This window comes from Talpa europaea (assembly GCF_964194135.1).
Source record: "Talpa europaea genome assembly, chromosome: 14".
NCBI classification, from domain to species: Eukaryota; Metazoa; Chordata; class Mammalia; order Eulipotyphla; family Talpidae; genus Talpa; species Talpa europaea.
This window is the reverse complement of record NC_140082.1, coordinates 33,480,795-33,501,913: the sequence shown is the minus strand read 5'-3', so window position 1 is coordinate 33,501,913 and position 21,119 is coordinate 33,480,795. Positions and strand designations below refer to the sequence as shown.

The following is a 21,119-nucleotide window of genomic DNA, read 5'->3' as shown; positions in this document are numbered from 1 at the left end:
TTACCTGTCCCCAGGTATTATCTTTTGAAATATCTAAATATTTGTAGTTGTCTTCATCTCAGCTGGATTTTTGTTGTTGTTGTTGTTCTGTGCATTACTTTAAAAATGGAAATACTGGGCCTCCCCTGGTGGCGCTGCGGTTGAGCGCTGGGCTGCGTAGCTGCCTGCAGCCTCTGCAGCGCCGGTTCGATACCCGGCTGCCAGCGAGGGTCCCACATGGCGCGCAGACCTCTCCTGCTGCGCCCGCTGCTCCCCTCAGCAGTGTATTTCATCGGTCTGCCTGTTCTGTTCCCCGCTCTGGCTCTGGTGAATTCTCTCATCCTCCCATGCTTCTGACTGTACCCAGTGCTTGTGTAAATAAATAAAACTTTAAAAAAAATAAAATAAAATAAAAATAAAAATGTAAATACTACAGACAATATTACCATTAGTGCTTGTGCCTTGAAGTTCATTTATCAAGTTAATATGGGGAAAGAATCTGGTAAGTACTGTGAATTTATTTATCTGTATTCAATTTTTTTTTTTAGTTCTCAAAGTTAAGGCATTTAATATTGATTTAAAGTTGACTGCACTTTAAGATGCAGTCCATTTTGTAGTTCTGTCAATTATCCCGATTATGCTCTTCACAGCATTGTTTTTAGTTGTCCTATCTCTTTAATGACTTTTCTTTGCTTTTGCCATATTTTGAAGAACACAGACCTTTAATTTTCTGAATGTCTCTTAATTTTGGTTTTCTTTTTTTTTAAGTTTTTTTTTTTAAAGATTTATTTATTTATGCGTATAAGAGCTAGAGTACAGGCCAGAGATATTGGGGGGTGGGGTGAGAGGATTCACCAGAGACAGAGTGGGGAACAGAATAGGCAGACTATTGAAACAACATTGCTGAGGGGAGCAGTGGGTGAGACAGGAGAGGTCTGCTTTGCCATGTGGGTTGCTCCCTGTCTGGCCAGGGATCGAACTTGCACTGCAGAGGTTGTGGATTGCTTCATAGTGCGGTGCTTAACCCCTTATGCCACCAGGGAGGCCCTTAATTTTGGTTTTCGATGATGTTTCTACATGACTAGATTCAGAGTGTGCTCTTATTTGGGGCTGAAAAATAAGGTAGACCTTTTTTTTTTTAATTTAATTTTTTTATTGTGGTAAAGGGTTAGGGCATTATTATTTTGGGAGTATAGGATCACACCCCCACACCCCTTTTCAGGTGCTGTTACTATAGCACATTGACCACCAAAGCACACTTAGTCCACCATTATAATCCATTGTGCTTCTTCACCACTCTGTTCTTGGTCTTCCCTTTTCCCCTCTCCCTCTCGTTGCCTCAGTAGTATAGTCAGCTTTCAGGGGTTAGTTTTTAAGCTTCACTTTATCTGACCCTTTGTTTGGTTCCTCTATATTCTACTTGTAAGTGACATCATCTGGTATCTGTCTCTTTCTCATTTATTTTGCTTAGCATAATCCCCTCCAGCTCCATCCATGTTGCCACAAATTGTACAAGTTGACCTTTTTGATTACTGAGTCTATTCTATTGTGTATAATATACTATAACTGCCTCATCCACTCATCTGTATTTGGTCTCTTAGGTTGTTTCCATAGCTTGGCTATTACAAATAGTACTACTGTTTATACCTTTAAAAATAAACACCTTGGGCCTCCCCAGTGGTGCAGCAGTTGAGCGCTGGGTTGTGAAGCTGCCCGCAGCCTCTGCAGCACCGGTTTGATCCCCGGCTGCTCCCCAGCTGCTCCCCCGCCGGGCGAGGGTCCCACTTGGTACGCAGACCTCTCCTGCTGCCCGCTGCTCCCCTCAGTGTACTTCATCATGCTGCCTGTTCTGCTCTCCACTCTGGCTCTGGTGAATTCTCTCACACTCCCGTGCCTCTGACTGTACCCAGTGCTTGTATAAATAAATTAATAAATCTTTTAAAAAGTAAATAAATAAAAATAAAAATAAACACCTTTAAAAATAAATTAATTAAAAAATAAATCTGTTATATACTTGCACAATCAAAATTATTTCTCTTAAAATATTTTATGAATGTTTATTTTAACCAACTTATTTCTTTGAAGTGTAGAAAAACATATCCTAATGTCTCATCTCATATGTTATAGTGTAATAATTGGATGTGTTCTTTTCCAAATTTTTTGGAAGATATTTTTATTATGAAAGGCTAAGAGGCAATGACATTGCATCTGTCGGGAATGTGATGTGTCTATTTTACTTTTATCTTTATATATGTAGATAGTCACTTATTTTAGCCTATAAAAGATAAGAATTCATGTAAAACAGTGATTTTTGGAGAAGACAGCTATTTTCAAACTTTAATATATTTTAAAGTGGTAGTATTGGGTTTTTCAAGCATGACTTTAGTAATAACTGAATTTTATAACACTCCAGTGAGATACAAATCTTAATCAGAATCTTGTTCATTTTTCAAGTTCACTGAATATCATCTTATTGCTTTTAATGTTTTCAACTAATCTTGGATGTTATTTAATCCTAAAAAAAAAAGTTCATCTTTTATGGTTAACTCACAACTTGAACACATTTTCACATCAAAGGATCTTTTTTAATTAATTCATTTTTGTTGAGGTGACATTGGTCTATAACATTTTATTAGTTTCAGGTGTGTAGCATTATAATTTGACATTTGTAAACTACATTATGCTCATCACCAAAGGTCTAGTTTTTATCCATCAATATTAAAAACATCTTTTGCAAAGTACTAAATCATTCTCCTCTGTAGATTCTAGACTCATGGAGTATTAAAAGTAAAGTCTCATGTATGCTGAACATTCAGTTTTACTTGGCTTTCACTTTTCCTCATTAAAAGCACCAGCCCTTATTGGCTGAAGAGAAACAGAAGCCTTTGTGAAATCACAAAATCTTTTAGTAGTTCCCATTCCAAAGAATTTGGTTTTTTGAGAAGAACTCTTTTAACAGTGCTCTAGATAACACCCTTTGTGAATATATATTTTCAGAAATTGATCTGCATTTAAGAAATATTTTTTGTATGCAGAGTACAACTGTGTCAAAGAGATACATTGTGCAAATGGTAAATCTGAATCAAATGTTGATTCTTCTCAGGAACATAGATGCAATTAATCTAAGTGTGAAAGGCCATGACCCAATAATATATACAAAGAATTTCAACATGATTACTTGTAGCCTGGAAGGTTTAGAAAAGACTTGAGGGAAGTAAAATTTGAGTACAGTCCTCAGGGTAAAAGTTTGGAAATGTGAAGAAAAAAATTGAAGCAACAAATGTGTTAAGACAAATATCCAATGCATGTTTTACCCTAATAAGCCTCAATAATAGTCTATTGATAAGGTATCATATATGCCCTAGTACTGTTGTGTTTTATGATCCTAAGTTATTCTGGATATTGTATATTACTGTGACCTTTCCAAAAGAGTGTTTGGTTACTTGGCAAGTCAAGGTACTAAGACCATTTGGTTTTAATAAGCAGATTTATTTACATTAGTCAAGTAAGGTGCACACTGGGGATAGTGCCTCCCTGAACAGGGATTAAGGCTTTTCTTTCTAAGAATGAAGTGAAGGTGGAGAAATGGGAAGTTTATTCTTCAGTGTCATCCAAGTGTGAACAGGAGGAGCTTGAGGGCCTGGCTGTGGTTCCATCATACCTGTTCGTTCCACACATGTTTAAAAAATGGCAACCAGACTCCTGTAAGCTGGGATTTTAATATGATAATGAAGTATTGAGTCATAGGGAATTGTCTTGGTGCATTATCTGGGATGCTCCAGTTTAGGGTATGTTCATTGCTTACGGTTAGGGTTTACTGCAGCTTAAGACAGTAAACATTTATTACTTCCCAATTTCCTGTGAGTCAGGAATTTGGGGGGTTCTGACTCAGATCACCCATCAAGCCACTGCTCAGGACTGCAGTCACTGGAAGACCTCCCATGGCTGGAGAATTCTAGAGCTTACACATGTGGCTATTGGCAGGAGGCTCAATGACTGGTCATAGGGGCCTCTTCATAAGACAACTTCAGCATCCTCACCACATTAGAGTGGGTAGTGTTTATCGTGTGATCTAGAAGAGAGCAAGGCAGAAGCTGCAGTGCCTCTTATAACCTTGCCTTGAGCCCTACCACCTTTGTTCCCATATCCTATTAGGCCCTTGCAGACAGGGCAGGCTAAGTGAGTGAAGACTGTGAGGCAGGACCAGGTAGGCTGTACTTGTACCAAGTATTTCTGGAACTTAAAATACAAAAGCAAAACTGTGTGTGTATTCTCCTACCCACCCCATGATGAGGTTTTATATAATAATAATTGTAGTGAAACCTTGGTGATTTTTTTAATGTTGTAAGGAAGACTTCATTTAAAATACAACATGTTCTGCTTCATGTGATATTTTAAAAGGTAGATATTTTTGAGATTGATTAAAATTTTAAATCTAAAGAAGAAAAGTGAATTGTGGTTTGGGAACAGTTTTTTGGTTTTTTGTTTTTTTTTTTTAATCAAGATGATTTTTTTCTCCCAAACATTGAAGAACTTACTTGTTCAAAAGTTTATGTAAAATTCGTGGAAATGATTACAATAGTTTTTACCTATGGCATCATTTTGTTACCATTTAAAAATGGCTGTTCTCTTTTAAGAGTAAATAAGTAAGCCATTGTAAGGGAACTTTTGAACTTTGTGTGCAGTTTAGTAGCCAGTTATTCAGACTTTGATAATTTAGATTACTGGTTTCATAGTGTTTGCACACAATAGCTGAATAATGAGGATCATTAAACTCCCCATGCAGACATTTCCATATTGTGTTTGCCTCTAACCTCTAAGGCTCTGTGTAGCTGGAGAGGTGAGGATTGGCCCTTTATTGACTTGTCAACCTGTGAGTTTGCATTACAGGCCAAGCTGTTCATGACCCATTCTATTTATTTCACTGTTCTGTAGAAGAGAAACAGGTAAAGAAATCCTACTGAAAATCCCTTCTTCTGCACGTTTTTATGAATAACCCACTGTTTATAGTAGTTAGGGCACTCTGATCAAAGCCTCCAAAAGATGTAATGTTAGCAGCATGGAACCATTGTGGGACGCAGCTGTGGGCAGTATTGGTTACTGCCCAATATTCAACAAAAAGCGCTGGAGGAGAACTTACTATGCAATTAACTAAGAAGGAAAGAGTGATATTTCAAGGAGAAAAGAGTAAAGCAAAACACTGATTAGAAGTATAAAAACAATAGAGACTGACTTATGAAAGCCAATAGGAATCCAAAGTTATTTTACAATCATCACATTAGGTTATGTGATGATAGTTTATCTTACAAGTGATAAGAAACTATATATGGTTTACATTTCTCTGATGTTCAAAATTGAAGAGATAATAAAAGGATTATTCTTAAAACTGTGTCTGAATTTACAACAAAGGTAATTTAAGCAGTTAAAATGAAAATTAACTTTAAACTAATGAATATTCTCATGAAATTTAAAAGAGTTACAAAAAAGTTATTTAGTGCCTATATAGTATAAATCAAATCTCTTGAAAACAGAAAGCCTAGGACATGTATCAACATTGAGAATCTGCTTTACTGCTTTTCCTTTGACTACTCACAAAATTTGAATGAAATATATATATATTATACAGTTTTATTTATCAAACAGAAATAATTGAATTGAGCTTATTTAACTTTGGGGGAGGGAATATTTTCATTGTAAGAGTTATTTTCATTTAAATGCCATTTCTCTAAATTGAAAAATAAGAAGCAATGTGTAAGTAGATATTTCTGAGATTTTATTTCTGCCCTAAAAGGATAGTGTACTATCCTTTAAAATGGTCAACAATTTGTTTATATCCATTGACTAAGCCATTATCATGGATACCATTAATAGGCCTTACACGTAAGGGAGGAATTTAAGAAAAATAGGAAGAAAATGAAAAAGGATTGGAAAAGACTCTAGTAAGACAAATTTATTTTGTGTTCATTGTAAGCTTAAACAATTTTAAACATTCCCAGAAAACAATGAGAATGAAATCTTCATGGTGTGCTTGTACCTTGCATTGGTGTGATAATCATTCTTGGTGTGACAATGATTCAATTGATAAGAATTGGAATCCATACTAGCAAACAGAAATCTCAGGGGTCATGAAACTCATTAAGTAGTATAGAAGGAAGATAAGCAGTAAGGAAAGCAAAGAGGAAATTGATGGTTTTAAAAAATATTTTAGAAAGACAAAATTATTTGAATGTAAAATATTATATAGGAGAGTTCTCACTGCAGTTTTAGGTATTAAGCTCATTAAAGTTGTTGAGTGCATAAAGACTGTTTAATACTGAAAATAACTCAAAGACAAATAAGAAACTATACTTCTATGTATATTGCCTAATGTAGGCAATAATGACAGCTATATACATAATTAGGATACAAAGAAACTGTGAAAAATCTTTTCTTTGAAAAGACCCAAGACAGGGCCTCCCCTGGTGGTGCAGTGGTTGAGCACTGGGCTGCGAGGCTGCCTGCAGCCTCTGCAGCGCAGGTTCAATCCCCGGCCCTCAGCAAGGGTACCACATGGTGCGACAGACCTCTCCTGGCGCACCCACTGCTCCCCTCAGCAGTGTATTTCGTCAGTCTGCCTGTTTTGTTCCCCACTCTGGCTCTGGTGAATTCTCTCACTCCCCACCTTCTGACTGTACCCAGTGCTTATATAAATAAATTAATTAATTAAAAAAAAAAAGACCCAAGACAGAAAACTAACCTTACCATCCAAAGATTATTCAAATTTATTATTTTAATTAGGTACAAAAAATAGGGTCATTTTATGGAGTTCCCTCTGACCCTTTTCTTCTCCTTCTCTGTTAATGATAATACACTCAATTTAGGTACACTACCAATATAGCCTAGGTAACAAATATGTGTACAGACTATTCAAATTATTCTTCTGCCAAATGAAATGTGTTTGATCAGTTTTTTCAATGTATTCTTTTTTTTAAAAGATTCATTTTATTTATTTATACAAGAACTGGGGTACAGACCAGAGGTGCGGGAGGGTGAGAGAATTCGCCAGAGACAGAGAGGGGAGCAGAACAAGCAGCTGGATTGAAAACACTGCTGAGGGGAGCAGCAGGCAAGACAGGAGAGGCTTGCCGCGTCATGTGGGTATCTCCCTGGCTGGCCGGGAATCAAACCCTTGCTGTAGAGGCTGCGGACAGCTTCACAACGCTGTGCTTCACAATGCTGTGCTTCACCTGCTGTGCCACTAGGGAGGCCCCTCAATGTTTTCTTGAAAAGGATGAATATTTTATTTTTGTTGAATACAATGCTTTTAATGTTCATTGAATTAATTGTTATTTTCTTCAAGCCTGTATTTTTACTGGGTTTTTGATTGCTTACTCTGTAAGTTAAAAAGATATATGCTGAAATCTCCACTTACACTTGTGGATTTGTCTGTTTCTTATAGTTCTGTCAATTCTACTTAATGTATTCTGGGGATAGATTCTTAGATGCACTCAAATTCTAAATTGTTACATTTTCCTGACACATTGGAAGCATCCATCATTATAAAGTAACCATCATTATCACTGGCAGTTCTTGACTTAAAATCTTCGTATTTGTGTGCCTCTTATTTTGGCCTCTTTCAACTTTTCTGTTGCTCAGCATGTCTCATAAAAATAACACAGTGTTGGGTTTCATTGTTTATCCATCATGACTATTGAATCATTTTGACCATTTACATGATATATTTTTTTGATATTCTTTTTGAACTTTGAATTAAAATCTGTCATGTTTTCAGCTTTCTGCTTGTCTTCTTGTTTTTTATCTCTTCTTTTATTAGATTAGTTATCTTTTTTTTAATCATTCCATTTTTCTCCATACTACTTTTGTAGTTACACTTTGTTTCTAATCTTTGCATGACTGTCCTAGAAATTACCACATATCTCTTTACACCTTTCAGATAATAGAAGAACATTGGAATACAGCTGGCCCTCCATGTAGGCGGGCTCCTTATCCACTAATTCAAGTAACCACTATAAATAAACAAATTTCTTTTATTAATTTTATTTTATATATATTTTACATCATTCTTCCTTTTTGTACAATGCATGCTTTCTCCTCTCAAGTGTAGTCCCATAGTAGTCCCAAAATTCCCACCACCAATTCACCTGTACACCATCACCATAGTCCTTTGTGTAAGAACACAGTCCCTTGCTTAGGCATTGTTAGGCTTCTTAAAAGTCTGTGCATTGGTGTCTTTCCTCAGTTCTGTAATAGTTTCAGATATTTTTAACATTTTGCGTCTGCCTCAGTCTCTCTTTAGAATTATGGTTTAACTAATTAGATACTTTTGTTTTATTCTCCTTGTCTCACCAGGTTACATTCTAGATTATATCTTCCTACTATTCAGTTTATAGTTTGCCATTCATTGAATTTTAAATTTCAGCTACTGCATATTTTATTTCTAGGTCTGTTTCTTTTCAAATCTGTTAGGTTTCTCTCTATAACTTCCCATTACCTGTAGATAATTTCAACTTTTTCTTTTTTTACATATTGTATCTAGAGTTGTTTTATAGTTGATAATTACAGTATCTATGCTTTTTATGGATCTCTTTAAACTGTCTGTTATTTCTTCTGATTCTCCCCAATGCTACCTTACCTCCTTGTATGTTTGGTTATCATTGATTATGTGCTCCTTTTTTTTTTCCCCTAAAATAATCCTTTGTATTATTAATATGAGGCCTAGATTTTAAGTTACTTTCTCTCCAGGTGATTAAGGACTGATGCCAGGGCATATTGCACAGCCAAATTACTTTAAAGATAGTGTCCTAAACTATCAAAGATAAAAACTCATGAGATCCTGCTTCATCCTTACCTAATTGTTGTAACCTTGGAAATCATCAATGTGGGAAGAAATTCTATTAGACTTTTTACCTGGCCAGGCCCTGGGCTTTGATACCTGTTATTTTCATCAGAATCAAAGATAAAATTCACATTATGTACAACTGCCCTCAAGGGAAAAACATCTGTGTTCTACTTACTTTTCTGGGTCTTCTTTTCCTTTAATTTTGGTACCAGCACCCATGTTTTAAACCATTATGAAAAACTGCTTCCAAAAATAGTGTTTTTTAATTAATTATAAAAATAGTGGGTGCTTACCCTATAAATATAAATGCAATTAATTATAAAAATAGCGGGTACTTACCCTATAAATATAAATGCCATGATAATCACTTTGAACTCCTACCTTATATATAAGGCAAAACTCATCAGCAAGTATTGAGAGACAGTATAGTGTCATTGCTAAGATCATCTACCATTAGTGGTCTGCAAATTTTTGCAAGGTATTTAATTTCCCTGTGCCTTGGTTTCTTCTACAAAAGGAAAATAGTAACAGTGTTGACCTCATTTGTCGTGATGAGGACCAGCATTGCCAAGCATGCAGTTGGCTTTCAAGGGCTTAGGACAGTTGAGTACATAAAAAGTGTTTAATAAATATTTATTATTAATTATATTAAGCTTTTGTTGAATATCTCCTCATAAACATGTTATGTTGAATTCTCTTGGTCTTTGATTATATCAGGTTAAGAAGGTGATAATAATTGCATGAAATACGTAGACGGCAATTCAAAAGCATTAATTTTTACTTATGATGGAATTTGTAAAAAGTAATGTTTTATAATAAAGTTTGTGATCAGAATAGCTAATAGCAAAGAATCAGTGCTTTTAGTGGAGATGGTTTCTAAAGTAGGACTTTGAAAAAGTGGAATTCTGCAGGTTGGCAATCATGATGCCAGGAGTTGTCATGAGCAACAGTCATGAATGGAATGCTGGTACTAACACTTAACATCTGTACATCATTTTTGGAGTGTTTGTCTATGTTCAGGTTCTCACCACAATGCTCTGAGATAGCTATATTTATTTCTACTTTTTTAATCAGAAAAACAAGTCCTAGAAAGTTAAGTTTGGAATAATAGAAAGAGATAGGTTGGTGCAATCTAAAATGGCTAAAATGAACCTAAAACTTCCTACTCTAAAGGAAGAGCAAATTGGTGATTCCTTGTAAAGGTAAAAATATGTGTACCCTGTGACCCAGCAAGTTTATTCCTAGGAATATAGCCTAAGGAAGTCCTTGAACATATTTACAAGTTAACAGGTAATATTTACAAGGTAACATGTCCTATTTCCTATTCTCAGTGGGGCATTGGGCAAAAACCCTTGTTCCAGTTCACCAAAACAAAGTGGATAATTAGTAGATGAATAAGTTTTAAGATCCAGTGCACAACATAGTGATTATAGTCAACAGTATTATATAATAAACTTCAGGTTGCTGAAAGACTTGATCATAACTATACTCAAAAATGATAATCATGTGACTTGACAAAGGAATTAGCTAAGTCTACTCTAGTAATCATATTGCTATATAGAAATGTATCAGACCAACACATTGTACACCTCAAACTTGTACAATGTTAAATGTCAATTATCATTTCAGTTTAAAAAATTAAGTGAAGAAAACTACGTGCAAAGGATATAGTGTGATATTGTTCCCATAATTGAGATATGAAACAGTAGTACAGTATACATTGTTCATAGGTATCTATAAAGGCAGAAAAAGTACAAAGGAAAAAATGCAAAAACATACCTACCAGCTTTAAGATGGTTACTTCTGAAGAAAGGAGAAAGATCTGAAGGAAATACTTATATTGCTTTTTCTGTGCTATGTGTATACATATTTATATATTTTTATATAAATATATATTTTTCCTCAAATAAAGAGACTTAAAAAAAAAGAGTACTTTGGGATCAAATAGACCTTGATTCATCTTAACACTCACCCAAATTCCTTTTTCTCTAATCCTGTTTCTTCATCTATAAGATGGGATTATTGTAATTTCTTTGAAGCTGTTGTGTGAGGGCTAGATGAGGTGATATATGTAAAGTGCCTAGTAAATATTATGCTTCTTATAGGTGATCAATAAACAGTGTTTTAAAATGACTTGCCTATGATCACATAGCCAGCCTATAGCTGATCTACAATTTGAACTTAAGGTATCTTTACAATTTAGTCCAGTGTTACTTCTACTGAGTAAGAAAAGAATCACCCTGCAGTGTAGCTTAAGGAGCAGCCCCTTCTGTCTAGGATCTAGGGCACTCGTGGCAGAGAGAAAAGGGAAAAACTTGATTTTGTGGTGACTCTCAAAACTTCTTTTCAGAAGAGCCACTGAAAATCCCAGACACATTTCATGGGCCAAATCTGAAGTCAATAGAGAGGGAGACAAACAGCCTACAAACAGCCCAGGGAGGGACAAACAGCCTACCACACTTATTGCAAAAGCAAATCCATTTCTGTGAGCAGGTTCATGTGGATTAGTTGCTAAAAATGTCCAAATATCTGGTCATTGAGGGTCAATTTAGGAAAATGAAGAATTAATCTGAATAAATTGAGAAATGAATTGATGAAGGGTCTTGAACTCTGAGGTCTTTAGCTACACCTGGACTCTGAAATTGGTATTTTGCTATCTATGAAAGGAAGGAAGCTATTTTGGGATAATGTTTTAACTTTTTTTTTAAACTCTTTTCTTTCTTTCTTTCTATTTTTTTAAAGATTTATTTATTTATTTATACAAGCACTGGGTACAGTCAGAAGCGTGGGAGGGTGAGAGAATTCACCAGAGTCAGAGCAGGGAACAGAACAGGCAGACTGATGGAGAAATACACTGCTGAGGGGAGCAGCGGGCGCAGAAGGAGAGGTCTGTGCACCATGTGGGACCCTCGCCCCGCGGCCGGGGATCGAACTGGTGCTGCAGAGGCTGCAGGCAGCTTCGCAACCCAGCGCTCAACGGCTGCACCGCCGGGGAGGCCCAGAGATAATGTTTTTAAATACTTGATTTGACTTTTGACTGTTTTGACTCTTCCTCTTTTCTTTTATCAACAGCGTTATCAGCAAAGTGGTTCCAGCCCCCGAGGCTAAGCCAGCTCCTTCTTTGAACAGACCCAAGACCCCACCGCCTGCACCAGCCCCTGTTCCTGTACCTGTGCACGTGACCCCTGCCCCGGTGCCTTTGCCACTCCTTACACAGTCCACCCCATCCCCTGCTATAATGCCATCTCCGTCCCCTGCCTTCTCTGGAGCCGGAAGTTCCAAAGCCCCTGTCCGGAGTGTGGTAACAGAGACTGTCAGCACTTACGTGGTAAGCAATATTTTATTTCTGTCATGTTTACGAACAAGTTTCTTAAGAATATGGTCTTATCATGAAAATGTTTTTAATTAAAAAGCAGTGTCAAGTGTATCATTATTGAATTTTAGAGGCATTTCTAAAAACTAGAAAGGTATTGCTTTTGGCTGAAAAATATTGTATTGCAGCATTCACATATTTAGTCTCTATAAATAATGTCAAAGCATTGTTTTTATTTGATGTTGTTTTGGAATATGACTATACATGTATATACAATATCAGTGCATAAATATAGAGATAGTGATATTTAAATTCCACGATGAATTTCTTGATCAAGCAACTAAATTATTCACTTGAGTATAATTTATGTAATGTACACAGATCTCATGGGCCAGCTGGTATTTCTGAGTAATAGCACTAATTGTAGTATTTCATTGGCTAAGGTCCAGAATACACCAGAGCTTGTGTACTGAATGGAAATGAACTTTCAGACCACAGAGCTTCCTGAGTACTGGAGCCTGTCTTCAGATCACAAAACTTACCTTGTAGAATGAGTTCACATTGTTGTCATGGGACTTGGTTTCAGGTGTTTTCCATACTTAACAGTACCTAGATCTTTACTCATACTCTGAATTCAATCTAATAATGACATATTTATATAAATATGTTCTTCTGGCACTGTAGAGTGCCATGTGAACACACAACAAAAGATTTTAGGCACATAACAGTGAACTGACATTGTCATGACCCCCAAATACATAGATTATGATCTATGGGCCTGTGGTGACAGAGATCTTTCTGCATAGATGTATAGTCAGAAAAGTGAAGGGGTGAATATTTGTTGTTATAATGAAAAAATTTTGGAAAGAAATGTCAACAAATCATTAAATATAGAAGCACTCTAATGCTACAAAGAAGAATGAGAAGAAAAATCTCAAAAAATATCAATTTTTGGTCTCAATAAAGACAAAAAATTAACAGAAAAATGTTAAATTGGCAGTTCAAGACAAAAATAGAAGATGTGATACAAAAATGTGTGGTCATCAAATTTGCCCAATCAGGGACCAACTGCTAGAAAGTGTTTTGCTGAGGCAAAATCATCTCTGTGGGTTGATGAGGAAAGATTTTATACTTAACCTCCTCAGCCTTTCTTCATCTGTATCTAAGGGATTAGTGTCAGATGATTGCATGGTAAGTTTTAGTTCTAAAAATTCTGATTCTCCAGCAGATTTTTGAGCTAACTCCCTGGAGATATATTGGATGTGTAGATAATATGGTGAAAAGTCTTCTCTCTCTAAAGAGACAGAATATATGATCTGGAGGACACACATACGTAGTCCATGGAACAAAAGACTAATCTTTCACTCCTGACAGTGTGGCTCCGAAATTGTCATCTGTATTCCCCTAACTCCACTCCCCCATTCTTCACCTACCCAAGGGTTGTTTGATGATTATGAAATCAAGTCAGATGTTTGAAATAACTTAGTAAGCTGAAGTATTGGGTATTAGTTGTTATGGATGCTCTGGTAAATTTCTCATGTAGAAACAGTCACAACCTTATAATTTTAAGAAAGATCAACTAGCAGCAGGATTGACCAAGCATGGCAGCTTCAGGGCATGGGATTCTGGAACAGTCTTAACCTTAGACAGCTGGCATATGGTAACTGCTGTTTCTCTCCCCTGGAAATTAGAACCAGCTCAGTCAGAGACGTAGCAGCCCACAGATGTCTTTAAGATACTTTCATATCAGCTTAATTTGTCTTTGTAGAAACTATTTTTTAAGATTTATTTTTATTTATGCATACAAGAGCTGGAGGGTACAGGCCAGAGGAATGTACCCTCTGTGGGGAACAGAACAGGCAGATTGACCGAGGTACACTGTTGAGGGGAGCAGCGAGCAAGTCAGGAAAGATCTGCATCGCCATGTGGGTAGCTCCCTGGCCAGCCGGGGATCGAACGCATGCTGCAGAGGCTGCCGACCACCTCATGGTGCTGTGCTCAACCCCTTGCACCACCAGGGAGGCCCTGTCTTTGTAGAAACTTGATCAAAAATAATAGACCTTAGCACTTCAGGAAACTGAAATGCCTATCTATGCCCTCAAGATACCTGTCACCCACACAGAAAACCATTTCTTTTTTTCCTAACTAGTCAGTGTTGTTTTTGAAAATCCAGGAAGAGACTACACTTTGTAAAATAAACAATGAAATTATGTACTGTTACTGTAAAAACTTTTGAACATTAGCTTTTAGTTGTTGCTATCTTTGAATGTCCATTATAGAATAGTGTTTTTTTTTCCAAATTGGTCTTGTTAGTATGGAATTTGTAAAGATGCCTCTTACTTAGAACTACTAAGTTAACTGACCTTAATGTTACCATGTGTAGCTCTTTGGTATCCTGAGTCCCTTATTTCATTTGCCCTTTACTTGATTGTACTTTACTGAAAATGTCATAAAAGGAATGGAAAGTTACTTAGTAACAGCTCTTTTATATCCTTGATCTTATCAGCTAGTTCAGGAGAAGGTTTTGGCTAATAAGTAATAAGGTGATACCTGCACATTTGGCTGTATATATTAATTCCATGCCAATGAATGTGATTGAAAAAAAACAGCATACAGCTGAGCTCTATAGCTTTCAAAAATAGCAGTTGTTACTGCCATAAAGACCCTCATCATAAGAAGTGAGGTGCAAATAGCATTTTTTAAGGTAAAGGTGACCGTACGTCATTGTCACAGAAGTGATCATAAGATGCTTTATTTTTATGACTTATAAGAAAAGATTTAACATATTCATTTGGAATGTCTTATCATTGAGCACTTAGAAGCTATTTTCTTTTTCACTTAATCCCAGAACAGTGATGACCATGATCAGAGCTGTAATAGTTAATCTACTGGGTTGTTTTTTTGTGTTTTTTTTTCCATTATTTTATTAGGTTTACAATATAATCATTCTGATCCTATCCTCCTTTTGGTTCTTTTCTTCCCATTCCATTCCTCCCATTCTGTTTTTGTCCCCCGCCCCCCTTTTAAAAACCTCAGATCAGAGATGAGTGGGGCAACCAGATCTGGATCTGTCCTGGGTGTAACAAGCCTGACGATGGGAGTCCTATGATCGGCTGTGATGACTGTGATGACTGGTACCACTGGTGAGTGTCCAATCTAATCCTGAGAGAGCAGTGACCTGATCCAGTGGAGATTTTCTCCCAACTCAGCCACTATCCTAAATAGTGTGTAGAGCAAAATCAGTAAAATACAATTATTAATTGCCAAATTTGGGAGTCTTTGGACTATTGTTAGGCAGCCTAAACTCCAAGTATTTTGTTTAGCTTATATATCTTGATAAATGGGAAAAAAGGAGATATAGGGACTTCCCTTTCTTTTGTTTCCAGCAGTTTTCTGTAAGAGCTGTACACTTGACAATAACATTGAGGTAACCTTTTTGTGAATGTCACATGTCACAAATTGCAGAAATAGCTTGTCCATTTTTTTTTTTTACCCCTTCAGCAGCTCCCCAATCTGAAGAAACTTGACCAAAATATATGCAGAAAATCTCATTTTATCTTTAAAATGTCAGCTATAAAAAGATAGAAATCCTTTCAGTTAGATGATATATGATATCTATAATATAAAACAAAACCATTGCTCAGAAGAATTATGCTCTTTCTGGTTAAGAGGATGAATGAGCTAATTAATTTTTCCACTAGTGCCTATAAAGAGGCATTATGGACTGTAATCATCCCTACCTGCAACAGTAGTGCACAGAAAGTAGAGCTGTTTGACTTGGGTTTCTGGTAACTATACCATAGCCTTAAAAATTGTATAATTATTAAAATTATTTGAAAACACAGAAGGGAAAAGAATATATATAATGATATTGCAATAATATATATGTGACACTATATATAGTTAAATCTTGATTATCTGCTACCTGTTTATTTTAATGGGCAGGCCCTGCGTTGGAATAATGGCTGCACCCCCAGAAGAAATGCAGTGGTTCTGCCCTAAGTGTGCCAACAAGAAGAAGGACAAAAAGCACAAAAAGAGAAAGCACCGGGCACATTGACACTCCCTGTGGTATGGACAGAGCAGTGTCGCTGCAGGACTTCCCTGACGCCTTGAAGGGGAGTTGGTGCAATTCTGCCCTCCTATCTACCACCAAATTCCTCTGGAGAATGAATCTTGGATGACTGAGGACAAGAATACACCATCCACTCTGGCTTTTTCCCTTCTGAAACAGACTGGCCTGTGGCCCCATGGTAGTGAGATTGAAGAAAAACTCAAGTTGGGGTGTGGCTAAAGGACTGCCACGCCTCCATTTTTCTATTACCAGTGACAAGTATTATTAATAAAACGACCATAATCTTCCCTTATGATTTTCTTTATTCTCTCCAGGGCCTTTGCATTAAGATATTAGATGAGAAGATAATGTGTAAACTGCCTTGACTGTAATTTAAGGATGATGTCATTAGTCTGTATACAGTTTTCAACCTCATTCCCTCTATAGTAAGATAATCATATTAACATAAAAGAAAACTCCAGTTGGAGTATTGGTAAATATTTTTGTGATGAAAATATATGAAGCCTCCTCTCCCCCCCGACCCCCGTTTTTAGTACTAACATGTAAAATGTTCCAGGCTTTTGTGAAATACCTTATATTTTTTAAGAAAAAGGTTTCTATCATGTCCTGTTTGCTTTTGTGCAGATTATTTTTGTTGACTCTAATATACTTTCTATCTTTGTTGCATTCTAACTTTGCCCTTTAACTGCTGGAGTTCTTCTTACTGCTCATACATTTCATCTATTGATACTTGTATAAAAACTCTCCAGACTAGAAGATCTTCCCTAAATGTAAATAATAAATATTTATGAAGTAGCTATTTTTAAAATTTTTTATCGTGTTTAATTCTGGCTTTCTCTGAAATCCACTGTGATTTCAGCCATGTCTGTAATTACTGCTGTACATAAGCAAAGAAGGCTGGAAAAAAGAGCCATAGTTCAAAATAATTTACCTTGAGCTGAACCTGCACAGTGTCCAAAAACACTGTGGGGTGAAAGAGGACCCCGGCAGTTGCAAGGAAAACAAGGCAATTTAAATCTATAGTTTATGATTTGAAATTGTTTTGTTATCTATTTTTTTTTCTGTAAATTTCTTTGACTTATGTTAATTAAAAGGACATGTAGATTCCCCGAAAGTAAAAAAAAAAACAAAACAAAACAAAACATACTGTAGCATTTTGTGTTTATATTGTTTTATTTCTGCAAATCTGTTGTTCATTGATATTGTGGTTTAAGGCTGAAATGAAGTATATTATGAATTTTTTTAAGAAAACATCAAATTTCAGGGTATCACAAAACTTTATTATATTACTATACTGCCCACTATTTATTATATGTTATAGATGTCTGAGAGATAAACCAAATATTTTATTTTTAATGTAAAACATCAAATTTAATTTTATTAGCATATTTTAGCAACTTTGGAATAAATATGGACTTTTACTTGATTTTGAAATAATCCCAATTTGGGCCAGTGTAATGCATTATCTTGAATGCTAGAATATGGGCTTTGGATCTAATACAAATATATCAATAGAAATTGTGATTTTTTTTTAATGCCAAGTAAATTGATATTAGTGTATGAATTAGTCATATTTTAAAAGACAATATTATGTGATTAGAGAAATGAGGTTTTCTGCCATGAATGTTAAATTGCAAATCAGTGGAAATGGAGTAGACCTTTTAAGAGTACAGTATTCATTGCCCTCCTTGTTCTAGAAGCCAACATTTTTCTATCCCTTCAAAGAAACAAAGCATCTATGTTGAGATATACGTGGTTTTTTTTTTGTTTTATTAATTTGAGATCATTCTAAATACTTTATACAATATTTTCACATGCATAAATATACCCGGTAGTGCTTTTTGGAGAGGGATGGGGGGGTGGGGGGAGTACAAAATAAAGATTATTGGCTATTTCATAGTTTGCTTTTCCATTTTCTTTATTTAGGATTTAGTTCCTTGAGGCATGGTCAGTGGATCTAAAGTTGCCACGTTTAAGTGAGCCGGTCATGCTGCTAAAATAAGAATGGAGGTGCTATATATATATATATAACTTTCCCCCCAATCCTACTGTCTGAGAGACTTCAGCCCGTACTACATTGAAGGAATTTCAATCAGTTTGTTGTCCCTTGCTATTTCATGGTTGCTTTCCTAAATCCAGTTCATGATTTTATAAATGGCCTTTGCAATAATAAAACCAAAGAATCATTTTCAGGGGGCTGGATAGCTCAAGGGATTAGTAATGGAATACAGAGCCTTTCACCTCTAGGTCAGTGAGTTGAATCCAGTCCAGGTCACCAGAGACCAAAAGTTGTTACCATCTTCTGACTGCTCAGTGGCCTGTGTGAAATGAACTAGAGGTCTCAGTCATTACTGCATGGCTGTCCATATACCAACCGAAGGAAGTTCAAGAAACTGCAAGAAGAAATGTGGATTAGAAAATAAAACACCTGTGCTCCAAGAAAAGTTAGAAAGTTGGGCATAATGATTCTCCAGAAAGTAATACTGAAGAAAAGAGAACAACTTACAAAGGCACAGACGTTACAAAGAGAGTGGGGAGTGGTTCACTTCCCTTAGTGAAGTCAAACAAAATAGGAAAAGAAAAAAACTGCACTGAACAAGAGGGAAGAGGGATAAATTGGGGAAGGTGATTCAATCTTCAGGGATCCGGGGCCTCCCTGGTGGCGCAAGGGGTTAATACACAACCTATGAAGCTTATCCGCAGCCACTGCAACTTGAGTTCAATCCCCTGGCCAGCCAGGGAGCAATCCACATGGTGCAGCAGACCTCTCCTGACTAGCCCGCTGCTCCCCTCAGCAGTGTATTTCAGTCAGTCTGCCTGTTCTGCTCCCCACTCTGTCTCTGGTGAATCTTCTCACCCCCCACACCTCTGGCTTGCACCCCAGCTCTTGCATAAATAAGTAAATCTTTAAAAAAAAAAATCTTCAGGGATCCAAGGCAGTAAGAAAGACATGGGTTTTGACTGGAGGGAAAAGGAAATCACAGAGCAGCAGGAATGTGAAGGGACAACAGTGATTGAGAGAACTCCGTGCAAAAGAATGGAAAGTATTTCCCTTTGGCACATTAGAAGTCTTCCACTTGTAAGTAAACTCATGGACTGTTTGCATTTATTGCCAGCACTATCACCTGAGCTTAACGTAGATTCTTATAAAGAGAAGCAGTCAGCACAAAAATCAGTCATGGCTAGCGATTTGACTGGAGAGGAGTTGGTATTTAACACACAGGGCACCCACGCTCCTGGGAAACAGAAACTCTTCTGGGGAGATAATCTGCCCTCGGATCCCCACGTTGCTGGCAAAGCCTCATTTCTATGACTGGCACGGTGTTTCTCTTCTGAAGGTGTCTGCAGTGAAGTAAACTGAGGAACTTTATCCTCCAGCTGATTCGTGGTTCCAAATGTCCTGAAGAAAATCGGAAGGTATCAGAGCATTCTGGCTCTGTCGGGCTTTTTTAAGAGAGAAAATATAGTGTATTACTCTACGGTATCACCTAAACCGCCTTTGTTCTCCTGTCAATAGGACGATTAAACAAAGACCTACTAACCAAATTCAAGTATAAAATGAACACTGAGATATGGAAACCTGGCCAGTAAGAATGCTAATGAATGAAGTTCACTAAAGGCATGCTGGCTAAGTTTTCAATACAAATAGTTTTTATGGCCAATCTCTTTAGATCATAGCTGTTTTCTTTAGAAGTTTAAGCTAAAAGTAGATGAGTTACCCTGACTGGGAACGAAATAATGTTCTGAATAACGTCTCTCTCCACAATAGCATCAGTCATTCTGTGAGGAAACAATTTCTTTGGGAAGGTCACATAAAAAGTATAAAGTAACTATTAATCCATGCATGCTGGCCAATAGATTAGATATCAGGTGGATGGTCAAAAATTATTCTTTATATCATTTAAACATATGATTGTTAACAGCTACATACCTTTTTCATCCTGGACAACTCAGTTTTCACTTAGTTTTTGCAACAGCTTCATTCAGCATGTGGTAGGAAGTTCATGGAAATAGCAAAAATGTATCAGACACAAGCTCAATTTTTTTAAATATTTTATATAATTCTTACATCATTTTTCATTTTTGCAAAATGTATGCATTTTCGTTTTGGTTATATTCCCCATACAATTGCACCCCCCCACACACACCCCTGTTATTTTGACTCTAGTCCTTCCTCTCCCTGCCCCCCCCCATAGTGTGTCTCTGGTTTATAGTTGCTTGTTGATTTTGATTTTTACTTTGTATTAATTAGTCTTTTTCCTGGTCCCTTATTTAGGTTTTCTAAATTCCTGCCATGAGTGAGACCATCTGGTATTTTTCTTTTTCTTTCTGACTTATTTCGCTGAGCATGATCCCTTCCAGCTCCATCCATGTTGCTGCAAACTGCATGACACAAGCTCAATTTTTCCAGGAGAATGACCACTCCCATATCCCAGCTATTCCTTTTGTTCTGTAGTCTTGCAGTTGTTCCCATCTTACACTAAGTATTAAAACATTTCATCAAATCCTAAGCATGTTCCATACATGTTCTTTCCCCCCTTTTCTATACAGCTTTCCACCTTAGATTGCCAGAGGTTTTTAATGTTAATACAACTTTATTGTTGAAATGTTTATATTTGCAACAAACATTGTAAAGCTTAGCAAGTGGTTTAACTGTTCTAGGAACTAGCAGAGTAGATATTAATCTGAAAAATATTTATATATATGTACATATTTGATATATATGCCACAAGATTCAAATATGTTGGGCTTTGAAAACAGAAGCATGTTTTATGTACTTAGGTAACCTAAGCAATGATTTTGTGCTATATCCTTGGATCCTATTCAGTACAGGGTTATCCTTTTGAAGTTTTGTGGGTTTTTTTAATTTGATCTTTCTTTGACTGTTGAAACATTTAGGGACGATCTTAAGC

General features: G+C 36.5%; 1 protein-coding gene across 1 annotated transcript in view; it reads left to right on the top strand.

Moving 5' to 3' along the window:
- The window catches only part of TAF3 (TATA-box binding protein associated factor 3), a gene marked incomplete at its 3' end in the record, with an annotated part of 166,054 nt that extends 149,863 nt beyond the window's left edge, over window positions 1–16,191 (top strand). Inside the window, exons 5-7 of the mRNA XM_084253347.1 lie at window positions 11,891–12,146; window positions 15,168–15,274; window positions 16,077–16,191. Coding sequence (XP_084109473.1) covers window positions 11,891–12,146; window positions 15,168–15,274; window positions 16,077–16,191 — 478 coding nt within the window. The remainder of the gene's footprint in view (window positions 1–11,890; window positions 12,147–15,167; window positions 15,275–16,076) is intronic.
- Between the last annotated feature and the right edge of the window lie 4,928 nt (window positions 16,192–21,119).